The sequence below is a fragment of the Pristiophorus japonicus genome, chromosome 7 (assembly GCF_044704955.1).
Source record: "Pristiophorus japonicus isolate sPriJap1 chromosome 7, sPriJap1.hap1, whole genome shotgun sequence".
NCBI classification, from domain to species: Eukaryota; Metazoa; Chordata; class Chondrichthyes; family Pristiophoridae; genus Pristiophorus; species Pristiophorus japonicus.
In genome coordinates, this window is record NC_091983.1 from 55,800,454 (window position 1) to 55,816,754 (window position 16,301).

Here is a 16,301-nt window from a genome sequence, read left to right on the forward strand (position 1 = left end):
TGGCACCCACTTGATCCCACCCTCCCTCCTCTGAGGCCTAATGCCTACCCACCCACAGCCAACCTGTCAATATTATCTTTCACTTTTTGTAGTTTGACCTTTTTGTTCTCTCTTTTTCTGACCTTTAGATCATTATTTTTACTATTATTTCCATCTGAAGCCTGCTCCATTTTATTGGTTTAAAGTCCTTTCTACAGACCTACTTATCCATTTTGCTGGAACCTAGCCAGGTGCTTATCATTTCAGTAGTACAGCTCCTTCCTGTCCTTGCACTAGTGGAACCCACTCCTTCCCACACCGGTCTTTCAGTCACACATTTACTTTCCTTATCGATTTATCCCCATGTCAATTAGCACTTGGCTCATTTAGTAATCTGGAGATGAGCATCTTCGAGGTCCTCCTTTTTAAAATTTGATAGTCTCTTAGCAGGGTCTCCTCCCTGTTCATCTGTCATTGCTTCTGACATAGACCACGACAACTGGTTCTACACCCTGCCTTTTCAAGTTGCTTCGAGATATCCCTTACCCTGGGACTGGGCTGGCAACACACCCTTCTGGACTCTTGATTGTGAATGCAGAGGATACCACCTATCTCCCTCATTATCGAATCCAAGATAACTACAACTATTTTGCTTCCTGCGCTCCGCCAGCTTGAACTGCCTCCTGCTCCACGATGCTATTTGGCTATCCTTCCTGTCATATCTTTGGAGAGCACACAAGCCTGTAAGATGGCTGCAGGTTCTGGAATCTTCTGACCTGTTGGTCAGGTGACCACACAGGTATCCACAGTGTGGAGCTAAGACATTACACTTCTCCCTCCTTAATGAAGAAGTTATTATAACAAACAATCATCATACATAACTTGCATGGTTATACATGACAAAGAATATGGACCTATTTTGCCATATTTACAAATCAAGCTTAACCACTTTGTTTTCTGTTTCGAAGAGGGTACCTTCGCTCGCGAACAAAACCTTCCAAACATGGTGTCGAATTTAAACTCATTCTAGGCTGATCCTGAGGAAAGTTTTCCTCCAAGTTATGCCCTTGATTTCCATTTGAACTCGCTCTAACTTCAGACTATTTGTATTCCTGACTCGGACTTAAACTCTGACTTTCTCTTGGATTTGTTTCCAGTACATTGGATGTTGGATATGGAACTGGTGTATCAAAACTATCTGATGAGTCAGAAATAATTGAATCACTCCCACTCTCAACTACTTTTCATGTCTGTGGGTAAAATATCAATGTGAACAAACCTAACCTGTCCATAATCAAACATCTTGACCAAATAAGTGCGAGGACCACATCTTCACCACTCTTTTTCTGATAACTACTTTACCCATTTATGGTGATGGTTCTTCACTCTCACCTTCTGATTTAATTTCACACTTCTCTCTTTTACTCTACCTCTATCATGTTTCTCTTTCTGTCTTAATTACGTCTCTTCTACGGACTGTGCCAAGTTTCGTTTTAACAAGAAGAATCTGGTTCGTGGCTGTCATTTGAGAAACAACTCTGCTGGTGTTCTACCAGTAGTTTTGTGAGGAGTATTACGATATATTATGAGAAAATTAGCCAATTTGTGGTCCAATGACAACTGTTGTTTCTTTGGATTTGGATCCAACATTTGTTGGCACGTTTTACAATTTGTACAGTGCACTATGCTGCACCATTCGAAGCAGGGTGGTACGATGGAACCTTGGTATGTTTCACACCATTTTTGCTCGTGAACTGTGCAAATTCTTCTGAACGAAATTGTGGTCCATTATCCAAACAATTTCTTCTGGGAGGCCAAATGAAGAAAATAATCTTTGCAAAATGTCGAATGTTTTACTTGTTGTTATTTTCCACATTGGAAACACCTCGACCCACTTCGAATGGCTATCAATCACAATGAACAATTGTTGTCCTTCTAGCTCAGCAAAATCAATATGTAGCTTTTGCCACACCCTGGGAGGCCATTTTCATGGCTGTGGTTGGTGGTGGTTGCTTGCTTGCTAATTGAATGTCGTACACTGTCTTACGATGTACTCTATATCTTTATCACCATAAGTAACTGCGTGCAAAACTCTTGGTCAAGCACATTCCCAGGTGCTGGTCATGGAGGTCTCTGAATAATTTGAACCTGAATTTAGTTGGTATAACCACTCTTGAACCATACATGATACAATCTTTATTGACTGATCATCCATTTTTCATTCATAGGAATGAATTAATATCTTTGTCTGTTACCTGGTTTGGCCATCCGTTTGCAATATAATCATTGCATAATGGGTCACGTTTGGTTGCTCTACCAGTCTCTTCAGCTGTGACTGGCAGTTCATCAATGTATGAAATTAGAACACCTCTTCCCTATCGGGTGTAACTTGTGATGGGGAAGGCAATCCAGACATAGCATCAGCATTACTGTGATCAGCTGATCGTCTATTCAATATCATATGTATATGCTGACAAAATCAAAGCTCATCTCTGCATTCGGCCTGCAGCTAATGTTGGAACTAGGGACTTTGGATGGAGGATTGTTGTCGGACTTATGGTCCATAACAAGAGTAAACTTACGACCATACAAGTATTTGTGGAACTTCTTGACCGTAAAAATTAATGCCAAAGCTTCCCTTTCGATTTGCGCATAATTACGCTCACTGGCACTGGGTGCGTGAAGCAAAAGCAATTGGTCTCTCCTCCCTACTACATAATACATGAGATTACTGCCCCAACTCCATATGGAGAGGCATCACATGCTAGCTTGATCTCCTTAGATACGTCATAGTGAACTAACATGGTGCTCTCTACCAATTTGCTTTTACACTCCTCAAATGCTGTATTGCATTCTTTTGATCACTTCCAATGGACCTGTTTCTTCAATAGGTCATTCAGTGGATGTAATACTGTAGCCAAATTTGGTAGGAAATTCCCATAATAGTTCAAAAGACCCAAAAATGATCGAAGTTCAGTGACATTCTTGGGAGTGGGTACATTTCTGATTGTATCCAGTTTTCCCTTGGTTGGATGTCAACCATCTTTGTCTACTCTGTACCCTAAGTACTCCACTGAGTTTTTAAATAACTCACACTTACGAGCAGACACTCTTACTCTGTGCTTCTCTAGCCGTTTGAGGACTTCATTCAATATGTTATTATAAATTTGCCTATTTGGTGCTGAAATTAGTATGTCATCTAAAAAACATACTACCCCTTCAATACCTTGCAAGATCTGGTTCATTACCCTTTGAAATATGGCAGGGGTGGAATACACTCCAAATGGTAGCCTATTAAATTGATATAGGCCGAGATGGGTATTTATGGTCAAGCATGACTTGGACTCTTCATCTAGTTCAAGCTGTAAGTAGGCATTTGTAAGATCCAACTTTGAGAAAATCTGACCCCCTGTAAATGTGAACAAATCTTCTATATTTGGCAATGTATTGGGGACATTACTCTCTAGAACCTGGTTTACAGTTACTTTATAATCACCACACAATCTTACCTTCCCATTGGACTTGGGTACAACAACTATGGGTGTAGCCCAATTACATCGATCTATCTTAGAAATAATGTTCTCAGTCTCTAGTCTTTTGAGTTCTTGCTCAACTTTCTCCTTGAGTGCATATGGTACGGAACGTGGCTTGCAGTAAACTTGTCTAGGGTCCTTCTGTACCCTGACACACTCCTTGAAGCCTTGGATCGGACAGCCCGTTTCGCAGAACACCTTCGGATTATTCTTGATGACATCATCCTTTGATGCAAATCTCGTTTCAACATGAAAAATCTCACTCCAATCTAGCTTCAGTGATCCCAACCAATTTCTTCCTTGTAAGGCTTGTCTCCTACCACTACTATTAGAGGCAAGCTCTGAACTTGATCCTTGTATTTGACCGGTACGGTGATACGACCTATCACCAGAATGTTCTCTCCCGAGTAGCCTCACAGCTTTCTCCAATGGGAAATCCTGCAATTTGTCGAGGTTATTGCGACTCCGGTACTACACTCACGGATGCACCAGTGTCGATTTCCGTGGGTATCTTGAATCCTGCAACATCTATATGGGTTATGATACTTTTCGAATCGCCGTCTGTTAACCTCATGCTCCTGATGACGTTTAACTCTAACATCATCTCCTCCTGTTGTTTTTCTTCCATGCTATGTAGTCTGGGGATTTCTACTCATCGCTTTGAAAGCTGGTTTACCCTTCAGTCAGCATGCCTTCGCATGATGCCCAGTTTTCCTGCAGTCAAAACACTCTGCTCAAAGTTGTCCATATGTGAAAGCAGAGTGTTGTCCCAGGCACCGATAGCAGGACGTCGATGCTCTACTCCCATTTCCAGTTTCTGAGATTTTGGGGCCCCACCGCCTTTTACTTTGAACCTGCAGGCGATTCACCTCGGTTGTCTGATGACTGAAATCAGTATGAAATTCTTGGGAATATTGGTCGGCCATGTTCATCGACCTAGCTGTCTGACACGCTAAATCAAAAGTCAAGTTAGGCGTCATCAGTAACTTTCTTCTGATCGCATCATTTTTCATCCCACAAAAAAAGCGGTCTCGCAATGCTTGGTTCTGAAAGTCTCCGAAATTACAGTGAATAGATAGCTTTTTTAATGCTACAATGTACTCAATGATGATTTTCTTCAGCTTTCTGATTTTGTATTCTGAAACAATAACTTTCAGCAATTTCTGACAGAATGGGGTTGTAATGTAATCTGTTTCAGCGTTGTATCCTTTGGCTTGTTTGACACAAGCAAATTTATCAGCATTTCATACAACTTGGGCCTGGCCTCAGTTCAGAATATAGCTCTTTTTCATTCCAACACCACCCAGTTATTGTCTTCATTACCAGGAATTTCGATGATATTATTATTTGCAGTGAAAAACATTTCTAACCGATCCACATACGCTCTGAAACTTTCACGGTCGTGTTGAAATTCCCCCAAATGCTCGAAAACTCCCATAGGGGCAGCCATTTTGACTCTGGCAGTTTAACCAAATGTGCTTGTAATTTACCTCAGATTTGTAGCTGTTTCCAAAAATAGAGTAGCTCTCAAAGTCTCTGTCGGCTGGTTGCATCCTTCACTGACAAAAATTTCAGTTTTGTATTAGAGCACACAACCTGTAAGATGGCTGCAGGTTCTGGAATCTTCTGACCTGGTCAGGTGACCTGCTCTTTATTAAACAGCACTGCTGCAGTAACACAGGCATCCACAGTGTGGAGCTACAGACAGTACACTTCGCACAGCCTTTCTCCTTATTCTCACAGGTAGCAAGTATATCATGCCTGTTGGATAGGTCCAGATTCAGCAATTCCTCATTCCCTGCCTCTAATATGTTCCCTTGCCTTGCTGACTGTCAGTCACTCATTCCTCTTTTTTTACTCTATGTTTAAGTTAAGTAGCCCCTTAATTAAAATTAGTGTGGATAATAAGTTAAGCACATAACTTAAATTCCTCGGGCTCCCTGGCTCCACCACCTACATTGATTGACATAACTTTAAAAAAAATGTTATCCCTCCGTTTGCTTAGCTCTGCCACCACTAGGGTTCCCCACTGTTGTACATCTGGTGTGGTTTGGCCCAGCCCCCTCCCACAATTCCATCTGGATATAATATTTAACAGGAATAATTAAGAATCTCCTTTTGTCATTGTTGTTTATCTATCTTCGTGTTCCTACAAAGTGTTTCCCCAGTTACAGCTGGTGAAAGGCTGCTGAGCTTCTATTGAGGACACTTCTGATGGTCTTGGTGGGGAGTGACATCAAGCTGCTCTGGACCTTGCGTGGGCCAGGGCAATCTGGACCAGCTGGCAATGTGGCACTAACCAGGGCACTGGTGGAGGAGCAGGCATGTCATCTTGAGAGATGATAGCAAGTGCCTTTCCCATGGGGCCAAGGCCACTATCCTAGAACTGCACCTCAGCACTCCTCTGGCTCTGCGCGAGAACTGAATGCAGGAGTGATGTGGTGTTCTGGAAGCCTCCATCAACACTGGTTCCCATGTCTGAGTGTTTCCGTGGTGGCTCGTGCTACCGTTAGACTGTTGGTGTAGGCTTTATAAAGGTGGGTGCCATTTGCTCCATGTTGGTTGTATGGTTTACACACTCTGCGAAGCCCCAACACAAGCTTATAGAATAACTTGATGATTAATATCTATGCTCATGTGAAAAAAAGCTACTTGATTTTCAGTAATGGTTCAGTGAAATTATGTAATGAGTAGCTGATCTCTATAGACAAGATCGCAAGTTCAATCTTTGGTTAGTTCAGATAGTTTGGTGATGGGCAGAAGTGCAAAGGATTGGTGGAGAAAATTCATCACCCTGCAGATCTTGATCACCTATCCAATGTCCCTTCTGGATTGTATGTGTGTAGGTGCTGGACAGACTTGGCTTTGATACGCTTGAAGTTAAATGATCTGCTCACTCTGTCGGGTTTCCTCCAGCAATAAGAGTTGCTGATTGAGGTACTGGATGGATTATGGAAATATACTCCAGCAAGAAGTCAATTGGTTTGGGCTGGCAAAAAAAGAGGGTGAAGGATCATTGGGAACCATTCTCCAGGCAGAAGGAGTGTCTTAGAGATTTAGAAATTTAGAAAAGAGAATTAAATTTTTGAAGTAAACACTCCTCAGTTATAGTTGCAATGTAATACTGTATTCTAAAGATTTTGAACAAAAAAAACATTGTGCATTGTAGTTTTAATATTTACTTATGGAATAAATACATTTTATTGAACACTTTTTCCAGTGCTTGGAGAAAATTGGTTCTGCATTTGCTAAAATGAATTTAATGTTAACAAAGTGAATCATTGTATTTTTTTCCACAATCTAATGGGCAAACATGAAATTAAACAGAATATATAGAACAATTTACAGTACTTGAATATTTCCCTGCCCCCATCCCACCTAAAGGACAATACTCTCATGACCTTTGAGTGCTGTCAACTAACTGAGTAGTGTAACTGGAAGAGATTGCTCAAGTGCTGTGATGCGTTTTGAAAGTAATGGCAGTGAGCTAAAGGCAATGCCAGAATTAGGAAGTAACTTGAATAGCGAGAGCATTTGAAATGCTCTAGTCTTCATGCACAATATATGTTTGAAAGGGGCACTAAAACCCATACACAGGTTGTATGTGAAAGCTACTTGATAAAACTTTGGTGATTTTCATTAAAATTACTATCAAAACCAGGAGTGTTATATTGTGATAGGACAGGAAAAAATATTTGCCACTTAATTAGAGCTGTTGCTAAATTAATCAGCTGGTTTGAAAAATCCAACATTCAGCTGTAGATTTGAAGTACCCTATATACCATGACCTCTGATATCCAGTGCATTATTATGGGTCATTTTCTGTGCTAACTATCTAAAACAACCTAGGTAGATGTGAGTTTGTCAGCAAACAAGACCAGGAGGAGCTGGGAGGAAAGAAAATAATGGTTCTATAGAGAATCAAAGGTTCCGATGTACAACAGAATGGTGGCTACTTGAGCAGTTTTTTTGAAAGTGATTATTTAAAATGTATTTTAAAGCAAGAAGTGGAGTAAAGATTGAATAAGTTTCAAATGTACTCACTAGATTTCTGAGGGAAAAGTTGTGGTGTCTGTCAGGTAAACATTGGTTTTGATGCAGTCTTTTATTCCGCACACGCGCACACGCATTCTATTTTTACTATTAAAATGCCTGGTTTTGCACGATGGCAATATTTATGATGCATTTTTTTTTAAAAAACACTAATGTATCTAGGTGTCATTTATAATTGCACCGGCAACTTGTAGTTTACTAACTCCATTTCATTTAGCGCTTTGTTAACTAATGTTGATTTATTCTTTTAGGTATGCCTTGCACTTTATTGTGCAGAGTGGAATTTCTTACTACATCATGATCATTGTTGGGGCGATGCACATGCATAAGTAAGTATTTCCAGTGAATGTTATCCTTTTTGCTTTTCATTTATTTGTGCGCAAAAGCACTTAAGTCCCATGTGAAAAACTGTACTTGTTAAAAATGTCGTCCCTTGGTGTGGTGCAGTGCCAGCCACCGCCTCCAGACACAGCAGTCGAAATCTGCCAGTAACAAAGATTGCTTTGGACAGCATTTCCAAATGCTGGGAAAGGTCAGCATTGATGCAGTACTTTTAGACGAGATGTGTTCATTTCATAAATAAATGCCTTTAAAACTGCAACAAAGATCCCTTTCTACACTGGTGGACTGTTATTTGCTCACTTGAAGGAAGAGAGAGAAAGAGATTCACCAGGCTGCTCTTGCTCACTGCCTAGGAGTGTGCTTGAGTAGTTATAGGCAGAGGCCTAAAAGCAGGTTACTGGGTTCCCTATTGGCTACAGTTTGTGTATGGTTACAGATCAGATATGGGGGTTGAGGGAGGTGAAATACAAGGTTATATCCTGAGGTTTGCAAGTATTGCCTACCTCGAGTGTTGTATTGGTTCTGTATGTGGAAGATGCAAAACCTAATGAGATACTGGGGCTAGAAATTCGGGTATCACCTGGTTTGAGGCGATGACGCTGCCGGGGTGCTACCTTTAGCGCCAGGCTATGTCTACTGCCTCAAAGTGGGATATTCAGTTGTATCGTCCCAAGAGGAGAGTGGAGTGCCAAGGGAAGTCTTGCACAATCCTCTTTGGGCACTAAAAGCCCATCGTGGGCGGTAGTGCGGGGACGCTTCTCACCTTGAGGTGCTAGAATACCGGCATCCTGGCGTGTAAAGAGGTTAGTTCAACCATGTGAAACCTGCAACAAAAAAAAATTGAAGAAAGGCTACCAACAGCCTTCCACACGTAAGGGAGGTATGCAATTGTTAAAAATGTGACTCTCGACACTTACCTCTTCATTCCCTGTGATATCGCCTCTAGATCCTCTCTGCACTGTCTGCTTCCTCCTGTTGAGAATGCGGCAGGCGAAAGCAGTCAATTTCAGAAACGCGTCACCAAAGGGGACGTTGCGCACTCTGACGTCGCCAAGTGGGTGGCGCTGCTAACCCACCAGTGAAGTTCGTGGTTGGTGTTTAGGGGCCTCTTGGCGTCAAACAACCGAATCTCTCTCCCTTAATGTTGTGATGAATTAGCTGATCTCAACTGGGGCAGTGGTAGGGATATTTAAAACTAGTCTCATCGTCATTGGAATACTGATGAGAAAAATAACACCCTGTGTTCTTACTTTTGAGTGCTATCCAGTGACTGTTACCGGAAAGAGTGGATGTTGGAGGGCACAAATGGGCATGGCTGCAATGCTATCCTCTTCTCTTCCTTCTGTGTTCCCCCACATTCCTGATTATGTAGCTTGTCAATGCTCATTATTTGGACTCTCACAAGAATAAGGCAAATTGAGGCATGGATTTGTACCACAGCAAGAATGAAGGGGTGAACTTTCAGCACATATGGAATCTCTTGTGTAACTTGTCTCCATTAATGTTATTTTGTTGTATATTGAATGAGTGCACATTGTTGCTGATCTTTTTCTTCAGTACTGATTCTAGTTTTATCCTTGTACGTTAATATTTGTTGTGTAGCTCTAACTCAAATTTCATTGAATGTAGAAGTAGCTTATAATGTTTTTTGCATTTTTCTTTCCTCTGAAAGGCCTAACTCTTTGCTGGGACAGTGTTCCACTGGTTCTGGCAACTCTCTGTTGCCTCATTTTTGTTCAGTGAAGTAAGTGCTGCAGGTTATTTGATTGTGAAGGCATCACCACTGACCTCTGCATGCATGCACTTTCCAGCAGGAATTACTAGACAACAATCAGGTGTGGAACTTTGGCTTTATTCTGTATTCCTCCCTATCCTAGGGACTCTGAGGCTATTTGTAGCATCCCATCTGCTGCATCTGTAAATCGGCTGACGTAATCCTGGGACCTGCTGGCCTTTGTGGTTTTGTGTTACAGTGGATGGTGCCTCCGTGCCCCCGACCCGCAGGCCATCAGGGAATAGTGCTTTTAGAACTTCCCTGTTTTTTTTTTTAATCAGTTAAAATCTTGCTGATACTGCATTTCTGTCCAAAATCAGAGGGCACAATTCTATCAGCAATATACTGTTGAAAAAATATGATTTAGACCTAGCTTGCTGATCTAATTTGGATTCATTTATAAAATAGATTAGAACACAATGGGCAAGGATTAGTGCTTTCCTGCAAAACTGGAGTATATTCATTATGGTAACCGAAAAAGCTATTGGCAAGAGGAAAATGTCATCAAGTCTGGACTGGATTATAGCTCCAAGCCAAAGGTTAAGGGAATGTGTTTTTTTTTTACCCCTCAAAGTATTAATGCTTTCTCTTAATATTTTTCAAACCTGTGCTGACATTGCATATCACTCTTCTCCCACCTCCACTTAATTTTGGTCCACTGTGGGAGGGGAAACTGGGGGAAGAAAATTGCATTGTGGAGATATTGATTAGAATTCATTACTCAGAATACAAGCTAGTATTGATCCAGGAAAGATACATGCTTTCTTTTAGTGTTATTTTAGTATGTGGAAGAAGATTTATGGTAGATAAAAAAACAACTCATACATTTAGGTCAATGGATAGTATGAGTCGTTTCAACTTTTGTTTTTTTTCCGAAGGTCAGGGCTATTTTATAACCTAGTAGGCAGAAGTATGAAATACAGCTTGTATTTATATAGTGCCTTTCAACATAGTAAAATGTCCCAAGGGCGTTATCAAACAAAATTTGACACTGAGCCAATCCAGGAGATATTCGGGTAGATGAACAAAAGCGTGGTCAAAGAGGTGGGTGTTAAGGACCATCTTAAAGGAGGAGAGAGGGATGGAGAGGTTTTGGGAGGGAATTCCAGAGCTTGAGGCCATGGCAGCTGAAGGCATGATGACCAATGGTGGACTGATTAAAATTGTGGAAGCTCGAGGCCAGATTTGGAGGAGTGCAGATATCGCGGAGAGTTGTAGGTAATGCTCCCATTAAGCTGTGCGGCCACAAGGGCAGTGGTCTGGAGTTCCCGCGCAGGCTACTCACCAGCTTTACAATGGTAATAACCGCGCATGAGTGAAAAATTGAATGGGCTGTTCAGCCAGTTAAATGGCCCGTGCACCAAAAATTAAAATTACAAGGGACATTGGTTGTAGAGCTGGAGGGGATTAGAGATAGTGAGGGGCGAGGTCATGGAGGAATTTGAAAACCAGGATTAAATTGTGTGCTTAATCTGGAGCCAATGTGGATTAGCGAGCACAGGGGTGATGGGTGAACGGGACATGGCGTGCTACGACACGGGCAGCAAAGTTTTGGATGACCTCAAGTTTACAAATGATAGAAACTGGAGGCCATTCAGGAATGCATTGGAATAGTCAAGTCTAGAGGCTTGTTTCTTTCTCCCTCATCCCTTCTGCTATTTGTTACCTTTTTCTTTTTCCTGTCTTTCTATAATATATATTAAAAACAGGGGGGGAAATGTGCAGTTCCCCCTCTTGGGCTATCCCAACTCTGCTTCATTTCCCCTTTGGTAATTCCACACCCCCCCCCCCCCCCACACCCTCTTATTACCTTTCTGTCCGAACAGTTTCCTGGATTTCAGTGAGTACAACTTCCCAGTAGTCTCGGATTTGGAACACTGTGAAGATGCAACATTAATTATTTCAATCTTTGTTCACCTTGTCTAGCTAGGTCCAGGTTTTCAAAACACAGACATCGTCTTGCTGCAGCTACAAGAACACAGATCACCCTCAGAGTCAGACAGTGAGCCAATGGCTCAGTTGGTCCAACACTCGCCTCTTGAGTCAGAAGGCCTTGTGTTCAAGTCCCCCATCATAGACTTGAGCGCAAAAAACTAGACTCCAGTGCAGTACTGAGGCAGTGTTGTGGGTGCTGTCTTTCGCATGAGACATTAAACCATCGGCTCTCTGAGATGGACGTAAAAGATCCTATGGTACTATTTTGAAGAGCAGGGGAGTTATACTCAGTGTCTTATGGGCGAGTTTATTTGTAACACCTACAGCTCTGATTGGACCCCCTTGATAACAAGTCTTGATTGCTCATTGGGACCCCTTGGAGGATAAGATACACCCAACAGTTTCTCTTTGCAAAGTGTAATTCGAGCTATTCTGCTTGCCTGGCTCACTCTCACGGGTTAAGACCTTCTCCCACCCCCCAAAAAAGTACCTGACATTCCCCCCCCCCCCCCCCCACCGCCCAAGTTCCTCACATTCTTCCCCTACCTGTTCTCTCGCTCTCGCTCTCTACATTACAACAGTGCCTACACTCTCTAAAAGTACTTCATTTGCTGTAAAGCGCTTTAAGACGTCCTGTGATCGTGAAAGGTGCTATATAAATGCAAGTTTCTCCCCTCCCCTCTCCTTTTTCTCACTTCCCCTCTCCTTTTTCTCCCTTCCCCTCTCCTTTTTCTCCCCTCCCCTCTCCTTTCTCTCCCCTCCCCTCTCCTTTCTCTCCCCTCCCCTTTCTCTCCCCTCCCCTCTCCTTTCTCTCCCCTCCCCTCTCCTTTCTCTCCCCTCCCCTCTCCTTTCTCTCCCCTCCCCTCTCCTTTCTCTCCCCTCCCCTCCCCTCGGTCTCTCCTCTTCCCCTCCCCTCGGCCTCTCCTCTTCCCCTCCCCTCGGTCTCTCTCGGTGCCTCTCTCCTCTTCCCCTCCCCTCGGCCTCTCCTCTTCCCCTCCCCTCGGTCTCTCTCGGTGCCTCTCTCTCTCTCTCTCTCTCTCTCTCTCTCTCTCTCTCTCTCTCTCTCTCTCTCTCTCTCTCTCTCTCTCTCTCTCTCTCTCTCTCTCTCTCTCTCTCTCTCTCTCTTCGTGTCTTCCACCACCCCCCGCCCCCCCATCGATCTCGTTCTCTCTCCTGCATCTCCCTCCCCCTTCCCCATTTCTCCCCTTTGGATCCAATCTTCTCCCAGGCCTTCTTGGACCCATGGCGCATGCGACAAGGTAACCACAAGTGTATGGTACTGTGCATGCACAGCCGGATCTTGGTGACGGCGTACATGCACAGAAGAGGATCAGGTGCGCATGGACGAGAGAGAGACTGTTGACTCCTCTGCCCCCATCTTCCTCACTGAAGCTGACAATGACAATTGAGGTGAACCTATTTAAATTTTCAGCTTCTGCAGTATTGTGCTTTTTGTTTAATTATGGATGACCAGCACAGATTTGTAGAAAGCTTATTGTGTCTGACAAATCTAAGAGTTTTTGGAGGAAATAATGGAAACGCAATGGATGTTGCATGGATTTTCAGAAGCTATGTGATGACGTGCTACATTTAGGAGGCATGTTAATTTGGTCAAAGGATAGAAAGTAGTTGGGTGAATGAGTTTTTTCAGGTTGGAAGGATCTAAACAGTGGCTTCTTTGGGGTCAAGTGTTACGACCATTGCTATGTGTATACAAATAATCTGGACTTTGGTATATGGAGCACATAAGAATTTGCAGGTGGCACAAAAATGGGTACCATGGGTAACGGAAGGAAACCAAATAACTTCAACAGGACAAAAGCAAAATACACGGATACTGGAAATCTGAAATAAAAACACAAAATATTGGAAATACTCAACATGTCAGGCAGCAACTTCAAGACGACGTAGGTTAGTGGATTGTATTCATGGAATTTAATATATAGAATTAAGAGGTGGTATATTTTGGAGGGAGACTAATAAAATATGCAGTAAATAATAACATATTTATAACCCCCCCACCCCCCTTCATGTAGAAAAATGTCTCGACGCTTCACAAGTGCAATCAGACAAAAATCAACAGAGCCAAAGATAAACACATATGGCCCAAGTTTCGGGTGGAGTTGCTCCTAGTTTTTTGGAGCAACTAGTTTAGTTTGGAGTATGTTAGAAATTGCAATTCTCGGATATTAGTTTGCTCCAGTTCTCGTGAGTTAGTTTAGGTTGGCTTTAGGTAAAGTACTTTTTTTTCAAAAGGGGGTGTGTCCAGCCACTCAGGCCTGTTTTGCAAGTTTCGGCAGTGAAAACTTACTACAAACTAACTTAGGATGGAGTCAGTGTACATTTTTTTAAGTTCTGAAACACCTTACCTAGAGTTAAGTTTAGTGCAGGCACAGTCAGAGACGACGGGCGGGAAGCATTAAACACAAAGGACACATCAACATCACAATGGGGGGGAAGGAAGGGGGGGAGGAGAGGATTTTCCACAAACACCTTCACAACAACATTAAAGAAGCAAAGTACATTTTAAGCATTAAACAAAGCAGTACATTTAAAGCACCAAGCACTAAACGAAGCACAAAAAGTAATTAGCAATTAATTAATTAAAAAATAGAAGGAACCCTGCACCGAAAGCACCAAGACCAAAGTAACAAGCAATCAATCAATAAAAAAATAGAAGTCCTACCTTAATGTGAAGGGAAGGTGTCTCTGTCAGTGTCTCTCTCTCTCTCTCTCTCCTCTCGCTCTCTCTCTATCTGACAGTGAGGGGTGGGAGTTGTGTGTGGTGTATGTGGATGTGTGTGGGTGGAGGGGAGGGGAGGTGTGTGTATGTTGGGTGGGGTGGGGGTGTGTGTTGGGTGGGGGTGGCTGGAAGGAGGCACACCTGCTCGATCCTCCGGCCCTTCGATCATTTCGAGTGCTCCCCCGCAACCCACGCTCCCCCTCCATCCTGGTTGCCACGCCTCCCCCTCCATCCTGGTTGCCACGCCTCCCCTGCCCCGCCACCCGCCTCGGTTGCCATGCCCCCCCCCACGCTCTTTCTCTCTTTCCCCCCCCCTTCCCTCCCCTCCCACGCTTTCTCCCCCCCCCCCTTTCCCTCCTCCCACGCTCTCTTTGCCCCCCCCCTTCCCTCTCCTCCCACGCTCTCCCTCACTCTCCTCCCGCGCTCCCACCCACCTCCGCTCCGCCTTCGCCTCGCCCCCTCCCCACGCTCCGCTCACCCGCTCCCCCTTCCTCCCCACGCTCACCCTCCCTCCCCACGCTCACCCTCCCTCCCCACGCTCACCCTCCCTCCCCACGCTCACCCTCCACCCTCCATCCATGTTGCCACGCTCCCCCGAGCTATTGCGCAGGTGCACACATGCTCCAACGTGCCTGCGCAACGCTGCCAGCACTGAGAAGAAAGGCATGATCCCTAGCCCCGCCTCTCTTTGCAGGCTCCTCCCCAGGTAGACTACGCTGCGCCACGCCATGCCATGCCACGCTCCAGGAGGACCGGAAAATTGCTGCAGAGTATTCCGGCGCACCTTCGAGCCCAGGCAGGTCACGTAAGTCTCAGAGGTGCGCCGTTTTCACAAGATGCCGAAACTTGGGGCCCATTAGGAGAGGTAACGAGAAGCTTAGTCAAAGAGGTGGGTTTCGAGGATGGTGAGAGGTGTAGGGTAAGAATTCCAGAGTGTAGGGCCTAGACTTTTGATGGCATCAGAAGAAGGGGTGAAGAAATGCACAAGAGGCTAGAGTTGGAGGTTTCAGAGATGGAGAGTAGCGAAGCCGTGAAGGGATTTGAACATGCTAATTTAAAATTTGCAGCTAAATTAAGATGTCAAGGCCTTGAGAGGATGCAGAGGAGATTTAATAGAATGTCCTCCTTCTGTGCTGTAACCATTCAGCCCGTCGAGCCTGTGCCGGCTCTCTGCAAGAGCACTTCAGCTAGTTCCAATTCCCTGCCTTTTTCCTGTTGCCCTGCAATCTTTCCTTCAAGTACTTATCTAATTCCCTTTTGAAAGCGGCAGTGGAATCTGCCTCCACCACCTTTTTCAGGCAGTGCATTCCAGATTATTACCACTCGCTGCGTAAACTTTTTTTTTCCTCACGTCTCCTTTGGTTCTTCTGCCAATCACCTTAAATCTGTGCCCTCTGGTTCTCGATCCTTCTGCCAATGGGAACAGTTTCTTTCTATCTACTCTGTCTAGACCCCTCATGATTTTGAACACCTCTATCAAATCTCCTTTCAACCTTCTCTACTCTGAGGAGAACAACCCCAGCTTCTCCAGTCGATCCACGTAACTCAAGTTTCTCATCCCTGGAACCATTCTTGTAAACCTTTTCTGCACCCTCTCTAAAGCCTACACATCCTAATTTAAAGTGCGGTGCCCAGAATTGAACACCATACTCCAGTTGTGGCTGAACCAGTGTTTAATAAAGGTTCATCATAACTTCCTTGCTTTTGTACACTCTGCCTCTATTTATAAAACCCAGGATCCCGCATGCTTTTTTTAAACCGCTTTCTCAATCTGCCCTGCCACCTTCAATGATGTGTGCACATATGCCCCCAGGTCTCTCTGTTCCTGCATCCCCTTCAGAATTGTACCCTTTAGTTTATATTGCTTCTCCTTGTTCAAATGTATCACTTTGCACTTTTCTGCATTAAATTTCATCTGCCACGTGTCTGCCTATTCCACCAG

General features: G+C 43.8%; 1 protein-coding gene across 2 annotated transcripts in view; it reads left to right on the plus strand.

The window, feature by feature from the left end:
• The window catches only part of LOC139267123 (lysophospholipid acyltransferase 2-like), a 205,027-nt gene that overhangs the window by 68,362 nt on the left and 120,364 nt on the right, over positions 1 to 16,301 (plus strand). For both annotated transcript variants that reach the window (XM_070884953.1, XM_070884954.1), the window contains one exon: positions 7,817 to 7,894. In XM_070884953.1, coding sequence (XP_070741054.1) covers positions 7,817 to 7,894 — 78 coding nt within the window. The remainder of the gene's footprint in view (positions 1 to 7,816; positions 7,895 to 16,301) is intronic.